The sequence below is a fragment of the Ahaetulla prasina genome, chromosome 2 (assembly GCF_028640845.1).
Source record: "Ahaetulla prasina isolate Xishuangbanna chromosome 2, ASM2864084v1, whole genome shotgun sequence".
Taxonomy (NCBI): domain Eukaryota; kingdom Metazoa; phylum Chordata; class Lepidosauria; order Squamata; family Colubridae; genus Ahaetulla; species Ahaetulla prasina.
Window position 1 is genome coordinate 189213577 of NC_080540.1, and position 23848 is coordinate 189237424.

Consider the following 23848-nt stretch of genomic DNA (forward strand, 5'->3'; position numbering starts at 1 on the left):
CTGCAATGCTCTCTACATGGGGCTCCCCTTGAAGGGCATCCGGAGGCTGCAGTTAGTCCAGAACGCGGCTGCGCGGGTGATAGATGGAGCCCCTCGTGGCTCCCGTATAACACCCATCCTGCGCAGACTGCACTGGCTACCTGTGGCTTTCCGGGTGCGCTTCAAGGTCTTGGTGACCACCTTTAAAGCGCTCCATGGCATTGGGCGGGTTACTTACGGGACCGCCTACTGCTACCGAATACCTCTCACCGACCCGTGCGCTCTCACAGAGAGGTCTCCTCAGGGTGCCGTCAGCAAGGCAATGTCGTCTGGCGGCGCCCAGGGCAAGGGCCTTCTCTGTGGGGCTCCACCCTTGGAACGAACTTCCCCGGACTCCGCCAGCTTCCGGACCTTGGACCTTCCGCGGGCTTAAAACATATTTATTTAATTGTGCAGGACTGAGCTAGGTTTTAAATTCATGGGTTTTAATTGGGTTTTATTTGTATATTTTAATTAACGGGCTTTCAAATAAGTTTCTTAATTGTTTTTATTCTGTATTTATATTTATATGTTTTTAAATGCCTGTGAACCGCCCTGAGTCCTTCGGGAGATAGGGCGGTATATAAATACGATTAATAAATAAATAAATAAATAAATAAATAACTGCAGCAAGATTACTAATAGGACAATATTGGAAGAAAAAAGAAGTACCTACAATAGAAGAATGGATATTGAAAGTTGCCAATTTGGCTGAGATGGCGAAGATATCAGCCTTTTTGAAAGACAATACGCAAGAAAGATACTTAAAGGAATGGAAAAAATGGATTGACTATATTCAACGTAGATATCAGACTAAGAGTTATCAGACTGTTTTTGAATGATTATGATGTATTATTTTTGATTGTTTTCGGGGGAAGTTAGGAATTGTTGATTGTAGGGGTATAATTAAGTTGGGACGAAATTTTTTTAGCATATGTTTGTTTTATTTTTAACTATACCTTGTGCTCGTTCCGGGAAGTCGGGGGGGGGGGTGTTGTGAAGGGAGGGGGGAGGAGGGGGGGAAAGGGGAAAAAAAATTTTGTAAAACTTTTTGAATAAAAAAACAAAAAACAGACTGTTAATAGGCCAAATAAATTTTATTTATTAATTATTTTTATGCCACTTTTAATACATAAGTAACTCAAGGCTAACATTGTATTCTTTCCTCCTATTTTCCTCATAACAAAATCTTGTGAGGTGGGTTGGGCTGAGAGAGTGACTGGCCCAAAATCACCCAGTCTGCTTTCATGCATAAGGGGAACTAGAATTCAGTCTCCTGGTTTCTAGCCAGCACCTTAGCTACTACACCGAAGTCACTCTATTGTCCTTTGTGAAATGATTTCACTATTTCAGCATTGGGCAAGACATTTCTAGCATAGGTTGAGATTTGAGTATTTGTTAACAACATGAAAAACCCCCAACCTTGTACAGATAACTAACAACAGTTCATTTGCAAAGACTATGCAAAGTTACAATGGTTTTACACACAAACATGCTGCCCTCCCACACCCATCATGAGCAACCTGGCCAAGGAGAGTGAGCACAGCGGTAGCAACTTTAAGGAGAAGGCAAGCAGGGCTGGGCCATGGGGTCCCAGTACCCTGGGAGCTTGAGGGCCAAGCTGGGCGTTTTCCCTCCATTGCCCAGGGCTCAGGGCAGCCCTTGCCGCTGTCCATGTGACCTGAGAGGGATGGCGAGGCTCCTCTGGTGGACGAGGCTTTAGCACTTGCTCTGGTCTTGCCTTCCGCCACTGGAGACCTCTGGATCCCCCTCGCAGCCTTGCCTGCCCCACCCCCTCAGGAGGCGGAAACATGGCTGTAGAAAAGACAAATGTAGTTTGCAAAGCAAAGATTAGTTTACAGATTAAGATCTTTCTACTACATTTTTGGGGGTAAAATTTACACATTAACAACACAGAGAAGGACTATGAAGAATTTCAGAAATAAAACTATTAACTCCAGATGGAAGGAACATGCCTATAGGAACCAAAATGCAGCCAGTAGAAATAACTCCTGCCATGTCACCACTATTGTTGTGGCCAAAGTACCAGAAATCTAATAGACTGATAGCAAGGCTAATGTTCGGGAAATATAGAAAACAAAATTTTAATATCAGATCAACTAAATATGAAATGTTATACTCTGGTGGTGAAACAAATATGAAGGCATGTCTCAGAAATCATACAAGCTACAAAAATATCATTATTGGAGGAAAGGATGAGAGAATTCATATTTTCTAACCAGAGAAGGTAGAAATGTCTGTTATTGTGAAAAAGAACTCACTGAGTCCCACTGACATTATGAAGGATCTAGAGCAGGGGTGTCAAACTCATGTCATCATGGCAGCGTCACGTGACATATTGGAACTTTTTTCCCCTTCGTGGGTGTGGACATGGCTAGCGCTTGACACATCCGGCCCGCGGGCCGGGATTTTGACAGCCCTGATCTAGTGATTTTCTTTTGTATTTTGAAGGATCTAGAAACTTCCTTTTATCTGTCTTTTAATCATAAGGCAAAATAGCTGTTTTTCACAAACATTGCAAACAACGCAGCCCAAGGTCCAGACTTCATCATATTTAATCCTGTGGTGAACAGCTAAGCCCAGGATCTTCCTAATCAATTGTGCTCCATTCTACTGCAAATATTATGCTTGAGTAGCTTTCCATTATACATAGGAAGTTAAAACCCACCCTTCTCCTAGAACTGTGATGGCGAACCTATGGCAGGCGTGCCGGAAGTGGCATGCAGAGCCATCTCTCCAGGCATGCCAGCCATTGTTCTTCTGGGTTCTGGCACACATATGTGCTGGCCAGCTGGTGTTTGCGTGCACAGTAGTGGCAGAAACCTGAAGAGCTGGTGACCGGTGTGCATGCGCGCGCCGGAAATCAGAAGCTCAGCTTCCTGGCGCATGCATATGTGCTGGTAGAACTGCTTTTCCAGTTTCTGGCACTCTCATACATGCACACCAGGAAGCTGCTCTTCCTGTTTTTGGTGCTCCTCCCACGTACGCGTGCATGTTACCATTTTGGCATTTGGTGCCAAAAAGGTTCACCAACACTGTCCTAGAAGAATGAAATATTTTAGAAAATATTAAAAAGGCAGTATATTATACCTCCATGGATGATAAAAGGAGAAACATGCTCTTGGAAAGCAGCCCCCACCTTTGTTAATAGCCCCAGAAAGACTGGTGCCACCCTATCTATAAGACAAAAGGCTGGGCCAGCTTATCTACAAAACAAAAGGCCTTCACCCTCAGAACATAATAGGATTAGCCCTCTATCCATTTCACCTACATGGCACCTGGGAAGATTGCATCACCTAGCAAGGTTCAACCAAGCCCGGGACTCACAACAGCCTACAAAGTTACCCCTGCATGGCCCCATGGGAGTCGGACAACCAATCAGGATACCTGTCCTTACACAGGAACAGGAAGCTCTAAAACAGGAAGCTATCGAAGTGCTGTCCCGGTGTCTGGAGGCCGTACGGGTCTAGATGGGGAGAAACAGGCTCAAGCTCAATCCCTCCAAGACAGAGTGGCTGTGGATGCCGGCATCCCGGTACAGTCAGCTAAATCCGCGGCTGACCATCGGTGGCGAGTCATTGGCCCCGATGGAGAGGGTCCGCAACTTAGGCGTCCTCCTGGATGAACGGCTGTCTCTAGAAGACCATTTGACGGCCGTCTCCAGGAGAGCGTTCTACCAGGTTCGCCTGGTGCGCCAGTTGCGCCCCTTTCTGGACCGGGATGCCCTATGCACGGTCACTCACGCACTCGTGACGTCTCGCCTGGATTACTGCAACGCTCTCTACATGGGGCTTCCCTTGAGGGGCATCCGGAGGCTACAGTTAGTCCAGAATGCGGCTGCGCGGGTGATAGATGGAGCCCCTCGGGCTCCGCGCAACACCCATCCTGCGCAGACTGCACTGGCTACCTGTGGCCTTCGGGTGCGCTTCAAGGTTTTGGTGACCACCTTCAAAGCGCTCCATGGCATAGGGCGGGTTATTCTGGGACCGCCTACTGCTACCAGATACCTCTCACCGACCCGTGCGCTCTCACAGAGGGACTCCTCAGGGTGCCGTCAGCTAGGCAATGTCGTCTGGCGACGCCCAGGGGAAGGGCCTTCTCTGTGGGGGCTCCCGCCCTCTGGAACGAACTCCCCCCAGGACTCCGTCAACTTCCGGACCTCCGAACCTTCCGTCGCGAGCTCAAGACACATCTATTTACCTGTGCAGGACTGGCCTAGATTTTAAATTTATAGGGGTTTTAAATTGGTTTTAATATTTATATTTCTATTTTTAATAATTGGGCATTAGAATAAGTTTTTTAATGATTATTTTAATTTGTATATAGATGTTTTATATGCCTGTGAACCGCCCTGAGTCCTTTGGGAGATAGGGCGGTATACAAATTCGAATAATAAATAAATAAATAAATAAATAAACAGGGCCCAAGAGAGGGTATAAATATATGTCTCTCTCTCTTCCATATGCTCGATTGCTCAGGATGTCAAACCATGTGGTCCTGTCCACTATTAAACTATCTTTTCAAACAGTTTCCATGTTTCCAGTGTCTCTATCCCCACTTGGAACTGAACCAAGATGGACATTTCTTCTAACACCTTCAAATTCAGGTAACAATTTAGGAAGAAAGAGGGACTGGATTAATCTAATTCTTTGACTAATGAACAGGGACTGGAACACAGAAGCTAAAAAGATGCTGAGGCGCTAGAAAGAGTGCAGAGAAGAGCAATAGAGATAATTTAGGGGACTGGATGCTAAACCAATGAACAGTTAAGGGAACTAGTTACATCTAGTCTATGGAAAAGAAAGGTGACACGAGAGCTGTTTTCCAGTACTTAGGAGCTGTCCCAGAGAAGAGAAGCTCAACTTATTCTCTGTAACACCTGAGGACAGGCCAAAAAGCAATGGGTGGAAGCTCATTAAAGAGAGATCCAATCTGGAACTAAGGAGAAATTTCCTGACAGTGAGAACAATTCATCAATGCAACAGCTTGCCTTTTGAAGTTGCGGGTGCTCCATCACTGGAGTTTTTCAAGAATAATGGAATAATTTGCCCGGAATGGTATAAGGTCTCCTATCTTGAGCAGGGGGCTGGACTAGAAAACCTCCAAAGTCGTTTCCACTCCTATGATTCTATTTAAAACTTCTACTAATAAGAATGATATATTCAACACACTGGACCTTTCTTCTGAATAGACATCCATAGACATGTGCTACATAAGACATTTCACACTAGTCTTGCATTTCTAAGCAATGCAAATCATTTGGGTATTCAATGGAATAAGGTATATAATCTACAGAAATTAACATGAGCCATAACCCGTTTCCCCCAAAACCCCAGTGTTGTGGATCACAGCAGGCTCAATCTATGATCTTCCATTCTACATATTTTACCCAATAACTTACAAGAGTGCCCTCTAAAAGTTGTTAAGTAATCTATTCTGAAAGGGTGCGATAACTGCTGTAATTTTCCACTAAAAAATTACAATGATTGCCAGACAAAGCAAGGCAAAATTGCTCAAGGTATTCTGTGAATTGCACAACTCAGCAACTTAAATCCAGTTACTGAATAAAGTTTGATGCCTGTACATTCCTACTGCTCAGTTTTAAACTGGTTAACGATATTGAAAAATATGGTGCACATATTTTCAGCATTAAAGTAGCCTAGCTATATAATATTCATTTGTCTAGAAATACGCATGAGTCTTAATCTCTTTTTTAAAAATGGCATGGTAGCTTGAACCCTTTGGCTACATCTCATGCTTCTTACTGAATTGCTGAAAAGTGACTGACTTGTGAAATCAGAATAGACCAGTCAGAAATTAATGCAAGGGGGTCCCTAGTTACTGATTTCAAAATGGCAAGTTTAAAACTGTAGTTATGTAGTTGATGAAGTTCTCAAAAGAAAAAAGTGAGAGGCTTAAAGTATATAAGGCAATGTATCAGTTTTTACATGGACATGTTTCTTCTTTTTTACTGTGTCCTGTTTTGTATTGCTTTTTTTTGTTTTTTGCTTTTATTAGAATTGTGAAGCTCTTTGGATTTGAAAGGGAAAAAATGTGGCTGCAATTTTCTTCAAGTAACTGAATCTTTTCTCAAAGGCAATGCAAAGATGCCTTTGATTTAAAGATTAGCAGTCTCATGCTATCTCTGCACCCCCTTTTTATCTTTAAATCCAATGTGCTACATTGCCCTTTCAGTATGACATAAAATATGCATACATGCAAGTGTAGCAAGTATCTTCAGGCAAGCTGTAATGTAATGCCTGTATTTTCTTCTATTTTGTTCTTGAAACAATGGGTGTGCATTGCATATCTATCAACGTTTTACAAAAAGAAAAAGAAAAAAGATTGTGAGAGTATCTAGAGACCCTCCCTGTTTGATGAGTGTGGATTCTGTGTGAAGGGCAAAAGAGTTGCCTATTTCCCTAATCAGCAAGACATACCTTTGATAATGCAGTATGCAGGCTATCCTGCCAATATTGCTGAATTTTATCCCCAACAGATCTGTTATGGAATGGACAGAAACACTGGACTCAAGGCTCCTAGTGCAGAGGGAAATTCTCTTTCATGACCGGTGAACTGTTGTCCAGGATCACCTATCTGTGTTTTTCTTATAGCATATGAACGTTGTTCTCCAGCTCTAGCCTGGCAAGAAGTCAATGAAATATGAGCTATTCAGGAAGGTACTTGCGCAACTGGCCTGTCCAGCCCATCCTATATCTTTTATGTTGACAAACTGTTCAGGAACAGAATGTGTGGGTGGGGAGCCTTTTTTATGCCTATAGGCTAGCCATTAGACAGTGTAGTAGCTTGCAAGCATAAAGGAAGTGTGTGTGTGTGTGTATGTGTGTGTGTATCTCCTATAGAATTAAACCTACACAGTTGTCTGCGGTTGTTGCTTGGACAAGGGTGAATGGATTCCTTAGGAAGATCCTCCCCCACCAAATAACAATATACCTTAGATTTAAAACTTGTCATATAGTGATTGTTGGACTTTAAATTCAGTTTCCAGCATCCAAAAAAAGATAACTTGATCAAGGAAGCTTTGGAATATTTTGCGTAGGAAAAAAATCCAGGATCTTGATTTTTATCACAAATTGAATATTCTTCTTTAGATAGCTGTTATAGTGCCAACATGAGTAAATACTACCCTGATTAAAAGATATATTTTTCAAGAAAGGAACTAATCACAGCCTTTTCTTTCATTTAATTGTGTCCAAGTCACAGAGACTGCAGACAAATCCGTAGTTTTCCTGACAAGATTTTTCAGAAGTGGTTTGCCACCTTTCTAGGGCACAGACAAAGTGACTGACCCAAGATTGCTCAGCTGTCTTTGTGCACAAGGTTGACTAGAACTGATGGTCTCCTGGTTCTGGTTTGGCCTTAACCACAACACCAAATTTGCTCTCTGCTATAAAGCTTTCTATAAACATTTATATCCTGGCTAGAAACAGTAGTAGCTTCGTAGTTTTTGGCACCCTGGGCAACAGTATTTATTTTATTTATTTAGGGAGTTCCATGGAACTCTGATTTTTACAACTTCTCAGCAATTGACCAGTCTTGACACATCTAACTTTAGGGGAAGATTTATGAATCCATCATGTTCATGAATGGTGCAGCCATGCAAGTACAGATTTTTGTAATTCATTCTTCATAAGAAATGAAAATGAAGAGCAAAAACTCACTTCTGTTCTTTATTATATACCTTTATCCGATCTCCATAGTGTACTGAATATGGTTATCTGATATCATAAGAGAACACAAACTGAAAACTTAATGAGTTTTATTTATTTCATGATTGAAATGAAACCCTGCTAATCTTTTTGGATGAAAAGTCCTCAACAAGATCATTCAATTTTCCCCCCCAATTTGATATTGAGTTGAGATCATAACTTATTCAAAGCATATAAGACTTTTCATAATTTTCAGTTTTGAAAATAACCTCTTACCTGGAATAATTATTTACAATACAGTTGAGAAAATGCATTTTGAATTTTATACTTAAACTAAACATATCACAAAGCTGTGCATATTGAAGCTAACTTGTATAATCACAAGAAATTCTTGATTTCAGTCATCAGCTTGGTAAAATCAGTGTCTTTCCCAAAGTGAGAAAATATAATTTGTTATCTCTTTCAGTGTTTTCATCACTAATTTTTGTATCTGACTATAAGATTAAAAATTGTTCATCCTAGATTTCCTTTTTATCTACTATAATTTTATCAAAATTGTGGAGGTCCTGGAGTAGGGCACAAAATTGTCTACTTGCTCACCTGTAAAGCCACCAGAACCAGATGGAACTTGGCTAACCAGATGGTAGGAATTATAACCATTCCTTGGAAGGTGTTTCTGCTCCAGCTAGTCTAAAGAATGTGTGTGTAAGACATTCATTAATGACATCTCCATGGTTTCCATTACTTTGGTTAATTATTGCCCAATTTCTAATCTCCCTTTTTTTAGTTAGAGCATGCAATAATGTTGCAACTTCTAGCTTTCTTTGATGAAACTGATTAGCTGGATCATTTCCCATCAGGATCAAGTATGACACTGTAGTTCAAGCAGTTTTAATTACTTTGGTGGATCACCCATGATCAAGAACTGAACAGAAGTCATGTCACCATTAATTCTCCTATATATAACATATATATTGGTGAATTTCTGTATATTAAACAAACTATCTTTCTGAGACATTTCAATTTTGAGAAGTTAAATTTTGTGGTGATTCTAATGTAATATAGTATCAACAGTAGAGACCTTCAATTATCTGGGTTCTATAATCTCCCAGGATTTGAAATGGACACCTAACATTAGAACCATCATTAAAAAGGCACAACAAAGAACGTTCTTCCTGCATCAATTTAGTAAGTTTAGACTGCCCAAGGAGCTGCTAATACAGTCAGTGGTGTGCTCCAATTTTTTTAACAACCGGTTCTCCGCCCTAATGACTGGTTTGGTGTGGCTGGTGGGCATGGCTAGCTGGATCATGTGACTGAATGGGCATGGCCAACGCTATATTACTTGACTGCGTCAAGCTAGACTGGGAGACCTGGCTGCGAGAGGAAGAGAAGCTGGGTAAGCTGGACCCAGATGCTTCCCGGATCCCCTCATCTCAGAAGCAGCAACCTTGCACTCTCCCCTCTCTGCTAGCCCCGTTCTTCACACAGGATCACCCAGCAGTGGAGACAGAGAGGGAGAAGAGGGCAGCGGTGGCCGTTAGCATTGAGGGGAGAGTGCCACACAGAAATGGGAGCACACAGAAACACCGCCCCTTTCTCCCTCTACGTCTCCATTGCTGGGCAATCCTGTGCAAAGAAGGGGCTAGCAGAGAGGGGAAGAGTGGGAGGTTGCTGCTTCTGGGACGAGGGGACCCAGGACATGTCTGAGTCCAGGTCACCCGGCTTCTCTTCCTCTCGCAGCCAGATTTTTCGGGACATTTTCAGGCCATTTTTCGGGCTGTTTTCGGGGGCATTTTTGAATGGAAAAATGGCCTGAAAATGGCCCAAAAAACAGATGGGTGGGGCTAACCAGTGTTCCGATTTGCTGGTTCTCCAAACCATGCAGAATCAGAACAACTGGTTCGGGCGAACCGGACTAAACTGGCAGCAGCTCACCTCTGAATACAGTTCTACAGAGGAATTATTGAGTCTAGTCATTTGTACTTCTATATCTGGTTTGGTACAGCAACCAAACAAGACAGGTACAATCGACTTCTATCGATTGCAACCAGCCTGCCTTCCACTGAGGATCTTTATACTGCATGAACCAGAAAGAGGGCTGAGAAAATACTGAACATAAACTATTTCAACTACTCTCCTTGGGATGCTGCTATAGGGCATTGCATGCCAAAACAACTGGACACAAAGACAGTTGTTTTCCCTTATGCCATCACTCTACTGAACACCTAATTCCCACAGTACTGTCTTATGTCTAAGGACATTTAGCCATGAGAGGTTGAACAACTAGCCTCGTGGTGCAACCGGAACAATCTGGAACAGAACACACTCAAAACTATAGAAATGGTCATAGATTTTAGGAGAAACCCTTCCATACTTCCACCTCTCACAATACTAGACAACACAGTATCAACAGTAGAAATCTTCAAATTTCTATGTTCTACCATATCACAAGATCTAAAATGGACAGCTAACATCAAAAAAGGACAACAAAGAATGTTCTTTTTGCGCCAACTCAGAAAGCTCAAACTGCCCAAGGAGCAGCTGATCCAGTACTACAGAGGTATTATTGAGTCTGTCATCTGCACCTCTATAACTGTCTGGTTTGGTTCTGCAACCCAACAAGACAGACACAGACTTCAGAGGATAATTAGAACTGCAGAAAAAATAATTGCTACTGACCTGCCTTCCATTGAGGACCTGTATACTGCATGAATCAAAAAGAGGGCTGTGAAAATACTTACAGATCCCTCACATCCAGGACATAAACTGTTTCAACTCCTACCCTCAAAACGACGCTATAGAGCACTGCACACCAGAACAACTAGACACAAGAACAGTTTTTTACCAAAGGCCATCACTCTGCTAAACAAATAATTCCCTCAACACTGTCAAAACTTTTTACTAAATCTGCACTACTATTAATCTTCTCATCATTCCCATCACCCATCTCCTTCCACTTATGACTGTAACTTTGTTGCTTGTATCCTTACGATTTATACTGTAATTGATTGTTTCCTGATTGCTTAATTATAACCTATGACTATCATTAAGTGTTGTATCCTTAAGTGTTAAATTTGTACCCTGTGACTACCATTAAGTATTGTAAGTGTTGTACCTTGATGAAGGTATCTTTTATTTTACGTACACTGAGAGCATATGTACCGAGACAAATTCCTTGTGTGTCCAATCACACTTGGCCAATAAAAAATTCTATTCTATTCTATTTGTTGTTTGTATGTACACTGAGAGCTTGCGCTTAAGACAAATTCCTTATCTATCCAATTACATTTGGCCATACTCTGCTCTGCTCTGCTCTGTTCTGCTCTATTCCTATACACTTATGCCCTCTGTTTTTAATATCTATATGAAGAAGTGACAGAGGCTATGTGGAGTTTAGTAAGGAAGACATCTATCTGGTTAAGGTCAACTGAAGACTGGTCTCCTTTATTTCTTAAATAAATCTCTCTTTCATGGTTGATACCTGAGAAAGGGTATCTGGGTAGCCCGCTCTGTGGGCACCCGCACTGTTGCCAGCTGCTCTTCCAGTTTCTGGCACACGCATGTGCGCTGCCCAGCTGGTTTTCACATGCTCACACCCATAGACTAGCTAGCCGTTGTGCGCATGTGCCGATTCCATAACACTCTGCTCTTCCTCAACTGACAATTCCCCCCTCCCAATTTCCCATCATAAACTTATACAGCTTTATTGCCCATTTGTTCCCCCCTCCCTTCCCCAATTGATGGCAGAAGACACACAGACAGATTAACAGACTTGGAAGGGATCTTGTAGGTCATCTAGTCCAACCCCCTCACCCAAGCAAGAGACCCTACCTACAGAGTCTCTGAAAGCAGACAAAGAATTGAATATTACTCAGGTTTGAAGTTAGAATATCATATGAATTCTGATTCCCCTGGTAATTCTGTAATATAGTTGCCACATTTATGGTTGAAGGCCTAATAAGAATCAGAGCTATGCTTTGGCTTTAATAGTCTCTTTAAATTTACTTTAAAATATTTTATGAAATTAAATTGAAATTGAAAAGAAAATGTCACAATGAAAATTTTATATTGAAAAAAAATATTAGAACAGTAGGCTAAAATGCCTAGGAATTTATATTCTTTTTTTGTAATATGAAAATTGCTGCCTGGCTTCACTAAAACAACAAATCTTCTGGGATGTTTGTTTAAGAAGAAAATATCTAGGACTATGAGACTGAAGAATGTGCTAAACAAAGAGATAACTGATTTGCAAACTCAAATCATTTGTACAGGATGTTCTAATGAAAGGTCTGTGATCAATTGTCAAGGAAACAACTATGGATAAGAGTGGATGAAAAATCAGCTGTATACAAAAGGTCACTCATAACAGACAACAGCTGCTGAAGAAACAGATGGGAAGAAAAAGACATGGATTGTGAATGGTCAGAATTTACTCAGGGGGAAAAAATCCCACCCCAATAGATTAAATGTGTGTATAGGGTCTCCCTGCCTTTTAAAAATAGATACTGCTAAATAAATGCTGCTGAATGACTAGCATATGATGCTGAACACTTGTTCTCAGAGATGACCAGTTATAGTTTGGTAAATGGGAGGATGAACAAGTAACTGAATCATGGCCCAAATAAATCCACGCTGCCCATTCTGGACAGCTGGACAAATTAGATGTGAATTTGCATTATGATCACAATTTTCATACAATCCCTGAACTGTAGCAGGCTATTTAGGCCATCAAATCCAGTCTCCTACAGGACTTTTGTTTAAATCTCCAGAGGCAGATGGCTGACTGGTCTGTTTGAAAACATCAAATGAAAGAAAATTTGCCACCATTTGGGATAATTGTTTTTAAAACCAGAATCCGCCTTTCTGTAACTTATATCTATTACGTTTCTATGTTTCTATTACGTCATAACCTGTACCATGGAATAATAAAGAAGTCCTGCCCTTCTTATCCTTAGTGGTATTAAAGAATGCTATCATTATTCAAAAGAAACAGATCCAAAACAAGAGGAGGAGGAATTGCATTATGTGCAGGGAATCGCTTATACCTCTACAGAAATACACAACACCGAGGATGAAAGCCTTCTTGAATTCATTTGGGTACATATTAGAGGGAAAAGGAATGACATTGCTATATAAATGTATTGCTATATGAATAGAATAGAATAGAATAGAATAGAATAGAATAGAATAGAATAGAATAGAATAGAATAGAATAGAACAGAATAGAATTTATTGGCCACTTGTGGTTGGACACACAAGGAATTTGTCTTGATGCATATTTATTTATTTATTTATTTATTTATTGTTTGAATTTATATACCGCCCTATCTCCCAAAGGACTCAGGGCGGTTCACAGGCATATAAAACATCAATATACAAATTAAAATAATCATTAAAAAACTTATTCTACTGCCCAATTAATTAAAAATAAAAAATATAAATATTAAAATCAATTTAAAAACCCCTCTAAATTTAAAATCTAAAAAACTAAGCCAGTCCTGCACAGATGAATAAATGTGTCTTGAGGGCATATGCTCTCAGTGTACATAAAAGAAAAGATACCTTCATCAAGGTACAACATTTAACATTTACAATACAAACGATGGTCATAGGGTATAATTTAACACTTAATGATAAGCAACAAAAGTTACAGTCATACAGTCATAAGTGGAAAGAGATTGGTGATGGGAACGATGAGAAGATTAATAGTAGTGCAGATTTAGTAAATAGTTTGACAGTGTTGAGGGAATTATTTGTTTAGCAAAGTGATGGCATTCAGGAAAAAAACTATTCTTGTGTTTAGTTGTTCTGGTGTGCAGTGCTCTATAGTGACGTTTATGACTTCAACTGGGAGATAAACTCTACAGAAATTGGTAAATCTACAGCTTGCTGCATCAGAATAGGAATTGGTGATGATACCAGGAGCAGCCCAGGCAAAAAGGCTTTTTGCATAGCTTGGTACATCCCAAGCCGAACATAAACTATGGTAATAACATGAAACAGCTGTAGAGAAATAAATGAAGTTGTGGGTTGCATCAACAAGCTTATAGTATCAACATCCATAAAATAATTATTTTTCTTTCTTTCTTATTATTGCGTCCAGGTTTAGAGATTGCATTTTAGGACATTTACAAATTGAAGAGCATGCTGAAGAGGGTCAAAGCTGATAAGGAAACTGAAAGAAAAACCTACAAGGAATGGTTTAAAGTATCCGGTATGTTTAGTTTGGAGGAGGGATGACTATAGGGAGACATAACTGCTTTCAAATAGTTAAAACTGTCATGTAGGCCACAGAGCCGAATTATTCAAACAACTGACTTAAATTATAGGGAACTAATGCAATGAACAATGAACAGTGCAAAGAAATAGAAGAAAATAATAATAGAATAGGGAGGACCAAAGATCTCTTCAAGAAAATTGGAGATATGAAGGGAACTTTCATGCAAAGATGGGCATGATAAAGGACCAAAATGGCAGGGACCTAACAGAGGCAGAAGAGATTAAGAAGAGGTGGCAAAATTACACAGACGAACTATACAAGAATGAACTTAACGTCCCTGATAACCAAGATGGGGTGGTCACTGACCTCAAGCCAGACATCCTAGAATGTGAAGTCAAATGGGCCTTAGGAAATGTGAAAAACAAAGCTAGTGGAGGTGACAGTATTCCAGCTGAGCTATTCAAAATCTTAAAAGACGATGCAGTAAAAGTGCTACACTCAATTTGCCAGCAAATTTGGAAAACTCAACAGTGGCCACAGGATTGGAAAAGGTCAGTTTACATTTCAATTCCAAAGAAAGGCAATACCAAAGAATGTTCAAATTATCACACCATTGCACTCATTTCACATGCTAGTAAGTTATGCTTAAAATCCTAGAAGCCAAGCTCCAGCAGTATGTGGATCGAGAACTACCAGAAGTACAGGCATGATTCTGAAGAGGCAGAGGAACTAGAGATAAAATTGCCAACATACGCTGGATCATGGAGAAAGCTAGGGAGTTCCAGAAAAACATCTGCTTCATTGACTATGCTAAAGCCTTTGATTGTGTGGATCACAACAAATTGTGGCAAGTTCTTAAGGAGATGGGAGTACCAGACCATCTTATTTGTCTCTTGAGAAACCTGTATGTGGATCAAGAAGCAACAATGAGAACTGGACACGGAACCACTGATTGGTTCAAAATTGGGAAAGGAGTCCGGCAAGACTGTATACTCTCGCCCTGCCTATTTAAGTTATATGCAGAGCACATCATGAGAAAGGCGGGGCTAGATTAAGATTGCCAGGAGAAATATCAACATCCTCAGATATGCCAATACCACTCTAATGGCAGAAAGTGAAAAGGAAGTAAAGAGCCTCTTGATGTGGGTGAAGAAGGAGAGTGCAAAAGTTGGCTTGAAACTCAACATTAAGAAAACTAAAATCATGGCATCCAGCCCTCTCAATTCCTGGCAAATAGATGGGGAAGACATGGAGGTAGTGACAGATTTTATTTTCCTGGGTTCCAAGATCACCGCAGATGGGGAGTGCAGCCAAAAAATTAAAAGACGCTTGCTCCTGGGGAGGAAAGCTATGGCAAATCTAGATAGCAAACTAAAAAGCAAAGATATCACCCTGCCAACAAAAGTGCGTATAGTCAAGACTTTGGCTTTCCCAGTTGCAATGTATGGCTGTGAAAGTTGGACCATAAAGAAGGCTGAGCGTCAAAGAATTGAGGCCTTTGAACTATGGTGCTGGAGAAGACTCCTGTGAGTCCCTTGGACTGCAAGGTGATCCAATCGGTCAGTCCTAGAGATCAACCCTGACTGCTTTTTAGAAGGCCAGATCCTGAAGATGAAACTCAAATACTTTGGCCACCTAATGAGAAGGAAGGACTCACTGGAGAAGAGCCTAATGCTGGGAAAGATTGAGGGCAAAAGAAGAAGGGGATGACAGAGAATGAGGTGGCTGGATGGAGTCACTGAAGCAGTCGGTGTGAGCTTAAATGGACTCCAGAGGATGGTAGAGGACAGGAAGGCCTGGAGGCACATTGTTCGTGAGGTCATGATGGGTCGGACACGACTTTGCAACTAACAACAACATATGGAACTAGATCTTAATTGGACATTGGAAAGAAATTTCTGACAGTCAAAGTTGTCCCACACTAAATCAGATGGTGGACTCTTTTTCTCGGAGGGCATTTAAACAGAGGCTGAATGGCCATCTATTGGGAATGCACTGGCAATAGATTCCTCCTCTGGGTTGGGGGAGTCAATGATGTTGAAGTTGCTTTGGCCTGTCACAAAATATCCATTTACCAAAAGACAGATTGCTGAATGTCTCTATTCTCTAGCATTCCAGATAGCATTTATCACCTTAACTCACAGACTGATAGTATGCTTAGATTGGTGCTTTTCAGCCTGCTAATTTCCATTTTTTTTTTAGTTAAAAGAAGCTAAAAATAAAGTAAGTTGGGATACCTCAGCATATTATATGCTAAACCAAAGTAAAATACTACAACTTAGTGCAACGTCTGAATCACAGGCTCCTGCAATGCAATGTGATACCCAATTGCAGCCCATTAATCATTATTACAGTCTAACTAGGCAAGTTATCCACTACAATTAGCCAATTGCTTTATCTGATCTATGTTTCTCCCATCTTCATTTTCTTAATTAGTAGCATTATTTCAGGATATTCAATAATTAGTGTTCCTCTTAATGGATGCATTTACAGAGATTGACACTAAAAACAAAATGGATTCTGAGTAGTCTACATAAAGGACAGACTGTAAAAGTAAGTAAAAGAAATATGGAGAACATAAAAATTGCTAAGTTTCTTATGAGTTTTGTGAACGTATTTCACCAATTTCTCCACATTTGAACAATATAATATACATTAAAAGGTTGTTCTGAATGCATCTTAAGTAGAAAAGCAATATATAAATGTTTATAAATACATAAAATAACAGTGAAATTTGATCCCTCCCTAAGAAGGTACTCATGGAAATGACTAAAGGTAAAGGTAAAAGTTCCCCTCGCACATATGTGTTAGTCGTTCCCGGCTCTAGGGGCTCATCTCCGTTTCAAAGCCGAAGAGCCAGCACTATCCGAAGACGTCTCCGTGGTCATGTGGCTGGCATGACTCAACGCCAAAGGCGCACAGAACGCTGTTACCTTCCCACCAAAGGTGGTCCCTATTTTTTCTACTTGCATTTTTACGTGCTTTCGAAACTGCTAGGTTGGCAGAAGCTGGGACAAGTAACGGGAGCTCACCCCGTTACACGGCAGCACTAGGGATTCGAATCGCCGAGCTGCCAACCTTTCGATCGACAAGCTCAACGTCCTAGCCCCTGAGCCACCACGTCCTCTGACTAGTGCCTCACTAAGTGCCTCACTAAGTGCAATAGGCATGGGATCATTTTAACTTCTATGAGAAGAACATCAGTGCCTTGAATTGCTGTCAAAACTTGCCAATTTAGTTCTCCATCTGGTCTCCAGTCCAGCTCAATCCTGGCAGATCAAGAGTCTCATATGAACTCCTCTGACCCTAATGAGCCAAAGGTCTGTATATGTTTAAATATTCTTCTGAACTCTCATAATAGCTTTTTCTGGAGTAATGCACATTTATTCTTGCTCTTCTCACCATTATATATATCTTTTGTTTCCCATTATGATTTCATATTGTCTTGAAGCTGCTTTAATGGAATTGGAGATTTATCTTGTTACATATGTCATTAAACTCATAAAACCAACCAACCAGATGTGAGAGATAATTACAGCTGGCTGGTCAATGGAATTAAAAATAATCATATTGTGTTCTCTAGGCTTGCCAAATGTAAATTGTTATAAAAACAGACAAGCAGCTGTCCAGTCTCTTCTTAAAAGCCTCCAGTGATGGAGCACCCACAATTTCTGATAGCAAGCTGTCCCATTGGTTGATTGTTTTCACTGTCAGGAAATTTCTTAGTTCTAAGTTGCTTCTCTCCTTGATTAGCTTCCATCTGTTGTTTCTTATCTTGCCTTCTGGTGCTTTGGAAAATAGGTTGACCCCATCTTTTCTGTTAAAAAATTAGGGGGAACATGATAGCTGTCTTACTTGAGGAGCTGTTTACTGAGAAGGGGAGGGAGATGTCAACTTATTCCCCAAAGCTCCTGTGGGTGGGACAAGAAACAATGGGTGAAAGCTTATTAAAGGGAGGTTCAATCTGGAACCAAGGAGAAACTTCCTGACAACAAGAACAATTAAATACTGGAAGAGCTTGTCTCCTGGAGGTGGTCCATCACTGGAAGTTCAAGAAAGTATCAGACATTCATTTGTCTGGGATGTTATAAGGACTCCTGCCATGGGCAGGGGGTTACTAGAAGACCTCCAGGGTCCCTTCCAACCCTATAATAACCCTAAAACTATAACTTCTGAAATATCTAAATCTTTCTATAGTGCAAAAACTTGTGATTCAGGTTTTCATCTCAAATTCACAAATGATTTTAAGAGGCTCTTGATCAAGCTACCATGTTATGGCCAAACACACTTCTATTAATTTTTGAGGTTCAACTCATTTCACATCCAACAATGTATCATTTAGATAATCAAGCTCTTGGTCCTGAAAATCAAATCAGTCCCATCAAGAAACAGTATAACAAGTACTATTTCTTTTCCAAGCCATATCCATCGTCTAGAAAGATGGCTATGGGAAATGCTTCTAAGCTTTCAGGATTTTGATTATACTTCCTTGATGGTTCTTTGCAGTTATTGCTTCCCATGTGGTTACTAGGAAGAAATAATTGCCAGCAGACTTGATAAATCTTAAAAGTTGCCCTGTTAGATCTATGAACCTTTCCCCTGGCATAGAAGGTACTTATAATTGCGTTTTTCTTTTCTTGAAAGTACAATAAAGAAATCAAAGTCCTTCCTGTTTGTTCTATTTCTTTCTCAAACACACTCCCATAGCATTCTTCCAACCTTCCCACATTCACAAACAGGAACTCTCTGTAAGTGAACTGTAATTGATGGAAACAGTATTCTTGTTTTTTCCCACAGCAGCACACAACATTGCTGTCTCCGCTGGCGATCATGCTGGGAGTATAGATTGGAAATAGGGACATTAGATGCCATTCTGGAGAATTAAAGCTTATACTTCTCATTTCTGTTCTCATACTGTTTATTTTTTACATTATGCAATAACTTTTTCCTTAAATAGTTTCCTTTAAAATATTATGTATTATTTATATAATTACAGATTGGGACAAAGGAGATTTTTTACAGGACAGTGAATGTGTTTTCTGATGTCTACATCTTCTAAAAAAGGAATATAAAAGTCCCACCATTCTTAAATATCCCACAATTTGATGAAGACATATAGTTTTAAGCAAAATATGCAATTCTGTGATTCTTTATTCCCTGCTGACAGATTTTTACAGACAAGACAGATTACTTTGATTTTTTAATATGAGGTCAAATGTTCCAAAGTAGGAATGGATTGAGAAAAACAAAATTGCTCACCAATAAATGAAAATGAAAGATGAAAATGGCTCCATATACACATTTGTTTCCTAAACTTGGCAGTCACCCCATTCATGCTCACATAAAAAACACTCACTTGGAGAACACCTTCATATTCCTAGAGAGAACATACTGTTTGGTATGCTTAGTGTAATAATCTCTGGACAGTCTAAGAAACACTTTTCCTGAAAACTTTTGTATCGTTGTATTTCTAGTGTTTCAATATAAAAGAAAAAAAGCTGATGTATTCGTATAAAGTTAAAAGTGTATCTCAAATGTTTTGCTGTTTTAATGTCTAATGTTCTACTTCATACTTGTTAGAAACTGTCCTCGACTTTAATCGCTTGTCTATAATGTCCTCTAAACTTTGTACTATCGAGACTTACAGATCTCTCTTTTAAGCTGGCTTCACGGTTACAAATCTCGTTTAAATGGAGAAACTGGGGAACAATGTGCGGGGAGCAAGTCCTTCTTAGGCACCTGAAAGAGGAGGCGGCGCGGGAACCGAGAAAAATCGCTTCCACAATGCCCGCCAGGCCCTTCCACCGACATAAATCGCCCGAGAGGCCCTTCCACCTACCCATTCTTTTCCATCAGGGCGGAGCCAACACCGTTCAAGGGCGGAGCCGACGAGGCTGGCCAGCTGGGTTTAAGCGGCACAGGCGCTGTTAGGCGGTCACTCCGGCTGCATTCCGCGGGTGCTCCGGCAAGCGGTCGCTGAAGAGGGGGGGGCGGCCCAACAAGCGTTCCCCAGCCGGGCTTTCCACTTGCTTGCAGCGCACACGTGGCAGTCTCTCCTTCTCTATCTGCCACCCCCCGCTTCCCGGAGATCGACAGTAGCCCCAGAAAGGACCGCGGGCAATCGCCACCATGAGCAAAGGGGTGAGGAAAATAAAAGGACGGGGTCGGGTCGGGGAGCACCGCGGGAATTCGGTCGCGTCTCTTAGCCAGAAGGCTGTAATCGCCTAGACGTCGACGGCACGAACCGCCGTAGCACCGCCTGTCGCTAGCAAAGGAAGTTTCTTTCCTTTAATGGTACCGACGGCTAGCGCAGCCCCCGCCTGCTCGGCCGCTGTACGGGCGCCTTTTTTCTGAGGATGGATGGCGCGTTGCCGCGATCCCTGCCGTCCGGCATCGTTTGCACCGAGGAGAGGCGCTGCCATCCAGACTGAAAAGACAAGAGGGCTTAAAAGCGCCGCCTTACAAACTAGAGCTGAGAATGTGCCCCAAACACGAGTTCTTGTAGAAGCGGAACAGGATCTTGTTTTATGGGGCGGATAATTCCACCCTTGGCGGCTCGCGGTGCGCAAACAGGCTGCCGGAGCTTGAAGCAACGAATCGCTGGTGGGAAGGGGCGGGCGGGCCGGCCGACGATCTCCGGAAAGGCGTTCGGGAAATTCCGTAGTGATATCCTCCCTTTTCTTGGTTTTAGCGGGTGGAGAGCCTCGCGAATATGCCAGTCAGAATGGCGCGCCTAAGGCGGCGAGAATCGAAGTATTCTTCGAATTCCGGAGCGGAGGGTTCATGTTAGTTTTTGGAAAAACCTGTTAAAAAAATAGAAATCCCACAGGTGGCAAACTGTTCTCTGAATTACATATATGGACTTTGATAAAGTTATTTCCTGGAGACATTAAGAAATTATCATCCATGTAGGAGAGTTTTGTTTTGGCTTTGAAATGCATGCCATTCGGCCCGCACCTTCCTCATCTTGTCCGATTAATCCTTTCTGTTCGGGTTCCTTCTTCGGTTTAATAGTTGACAAATTATCTATTTGTTAATTTAGCAGTTTAAGGTTGTGACATGAGGTAACTGAAAATATGTGGGCACACACATCACATTCGTCTTTTGTTTAGTCAGGAATGCCTGTAGAGAGAAATATCACTTCCTTCGCTTGAATAGCTTTTAAAAGGCATAACTTTCTAACCATGAAGTTAGAAGAATGAGCTATGACTTTTAAAAAGTGAAAAAAATAAGCAGGTTCAGACATCATATTTCGAGCTTTTCTGTATTGGAGAACTATTTTTAAGCAACCCTCCAATCTGAAAAGAGGAGTGAATCATCAGTATGGTTTTTAAAATGAAGTTCTTGTACTTCAGTTGTGTCCTGAAGAGGAGATTAGATGAAAACTTACTAGTGGAGTGCTGCCATTTTGTCTTTCCATTCACTTGTGGAAATCTGGATGCTTTCTAATCAGTCTATGCCTAGAAGAACATTCAGAAACCGGAGGAAATTATCCTAAATGAAAAATGTGCTGCCTTAGTTATGCCTCCAGTTTTTGTCTATAGCATGATGGGTTTAGACCTGAATGTGAGGCATGTCTATGTGTTTTGGGGGTTGGTGTTTTTTGCCCCTGCCTGTAAATGTCCTTGCCCCAGCCTCTTAGGATTCTTTCCTTGTCTAAAGATTGGTCCAAGGTCATTGGGTTGATTAGTGACTGTTCACAGAAGTCTAAACATTTAATTCCAACAGGGCACTCCATAGGCTGTTTCAGATAGCACAAACAGAAAGGTTCTTCCTTGTGTTAATGTTGAAATCATATTTGTGTACTTGAATATTTGAATCTTGTTAGAGCAGCTTTTTTTCACTATTTCTGCAGAGGCCTTGAGGGCCTAGATCTGCAGAATGATTGCTGTTTAGAATGGTTCATTAAGTAGGGCAGGTGGAAACAAGAGAGGCTGTTGCCACATTGTGGAAACTTCTATAAAATCCTGTGGTTTGATGCAACAGCTTGCTTCATTTTCAAATGAGTATGTGATTGTTTCAGACAGAATGGATACTGTTATTTTTAATGCTTTTTGGGTGAAAGTTTGGAGCTTTAAAGAATTGCAGCATAAAGCCTGATCATGTAATTGAATAAACTAAGCTGCTTGACTATTAGGAATGTTCGTTGGTTTTCACAGAACTGCAGTTACAGAAGCAGAAGAATCATCTAGTATTTTTTTAGCTTTTAGTCTCTTTGCTTTCCCATTTTTTTTTAATAGTAATAAAACATTACAATTAAAAAGATAAAAATTGGTAAAGGTAAAGGTTCCCCTCGCACATACGTGCTAGTCATTGCCGACTCTAGGGGGCTCATCTCCGTTTCAATGCCAACTCTAGGGGGCAGTGCTCATCTCCGTTTCAAAGCCGAAGAGCCAGCACTGTCCGAAGACGTCTCCGTGGTCATGTGGCTGGCATGACTCAACGCCAAAGGCGCACGGAACGCTGTTACCTTCCCACCAAAGGTGGTCCCTATTTTTTGTACTTGCATTTTTATGTGGTTTCGAAACTGCTAGGTTGGCAGAAGCTGGGACAAGTAACGGGAGCTCACCCTGTTACATGGCAGCACTCAACAAGCTCAACGTCCTAGCCCCTGAGACACCGTGTCCCTTAAAAAAAATTATATAAACTAAAAAAAAATAAAAGAATAAAATGAAAATACAGAATGTGCAGAAAAAACAAAAAAATAAGATAGTAAAGAAAAATACAAAAAAAGTATTTACACAAGTATAAACACTTTTAGTAACTTATCACCTTCTCTTAAAATATTTAAGCAAATTATCTTTTCTTCTCGTATCTTATTTTTTATCTTTAAACAAATCCTTAAAACCTCGATGTTCAAGTCCTAGTCAGCAAAAGTCCATTACTAGAGATAACAACATATCTGTTCTAGCCTTGATCAAATAAACCAACTTTGTATTCCTTCTTTTTACTTTTAACAATCTTGCTCTTTAATCCCTTGAAATAATGTCCTAGAACAGTGATGGCGAACCTATTCGGCACCAAGTGCCCAAACCAGGCATGCGTACACTGAAAACCCGAAGACAAGCTGGCAACGGCGCACATGTCCACAGAGTGGGCTTTGCATGCCACCTCTGGCACGCATGCCATAGGTTCACCATCATAGTTCTAGAACTTTCTTGTCATTCTTCTTTGCTAGTTTTTACAAAATTCTTGAAAACTTTAACCAGTCTCTCTTGTAAATTCAATATAGGAAAGTTGTCCAGATTGCTCTTTTGGTTTATTTTTATATCATCAGCCAGTTTCATTTATTTATCTTTATCTGTATCATTTTTTAGTCTTATCATTTTTAAAACCACGTTTCATATCAGTCTCCATCTTACCTGATAAAACTTGTTCCACTTTCACAGCATCTTTTAAACACTGTCTATAATGGCAGACACTTAAAATTAACTTCTGGATCCATTGTTCATTATTATCCTTCAAAACACACAATGTTAAAGTATTTTGCTCCGTTATGTATTAATTGAAAATGAAGTGTTTTTTAGTTCATTCTGGTTCTCTCTAGTGTCTAATTGATCCATTCTATCAATTTTTAAAGAATAATTCGAAACAATAGCATTTCCCCACAGGAAGGATTGTTGTAACTAAATTCCAAAATCTTATTTCAAGTGCATCTGGATGCTTAGTCTGTAACTTTCCAGAATCAATGTTCTAGTCACCATTTCACTGTTTATTGCAAACAAACAACCCCCCCCCAAAAAAACTGATTTAAACCTTAAACCGGCATTTAAAATTTCTTCCATGAAAGTTTGAAGGAGACTCACTGAGTGGTACAAAACTTGTCATTCCAAAGGTTCCAAATAGCTGAAGAGCAATTAATAAGCAATTTCCAAAAGTGATTAGAAAAAGAAGTATACAAAAACTCAATATCCAT

General features: G+C 40.6%; 1 protein-coding gene and 1 long non-coding RNA gene across 2 annotated transcripts in view; one reads left to right on the top strand and one right to left on the bottom strand.

Annotated features, from left to right (window-relative positions):
- Window positions 1-1096: 1096 nt before the first annotated feature.
- LOC131190261 (uncharacterized) lies at window positions 1097-19910 on the bottom strand. Its single transcript, XR_009153276.1, has 2 exons — window positions 19772-19910; window positions 1097-1833 (listed from the first exon to the last, which is right to left on the bottom strand). It is a non-coding gene; the product is annotated as an uncharacterized LOC131190261 (long non-coding RNA).
- ATP1A1 (ATPase Na+/K+ transporting subunit alpha 1) overlaps window positions 19858-23848 on the top strand; it is a 30653-nt gene continuing 26662 nt past the window's right edge. The window contains exon 1 of the mRNA XM_058167446.1: window positions 19858-20073. Coding sequence (XP_058023429.1) covers window positions 20062-20073 — 12 coding nt within the window. The 5' untranslated portion in view covers window positions 19858-20061. The remainder of the gene's footprint in view (window positions 20074-23848) is intronic.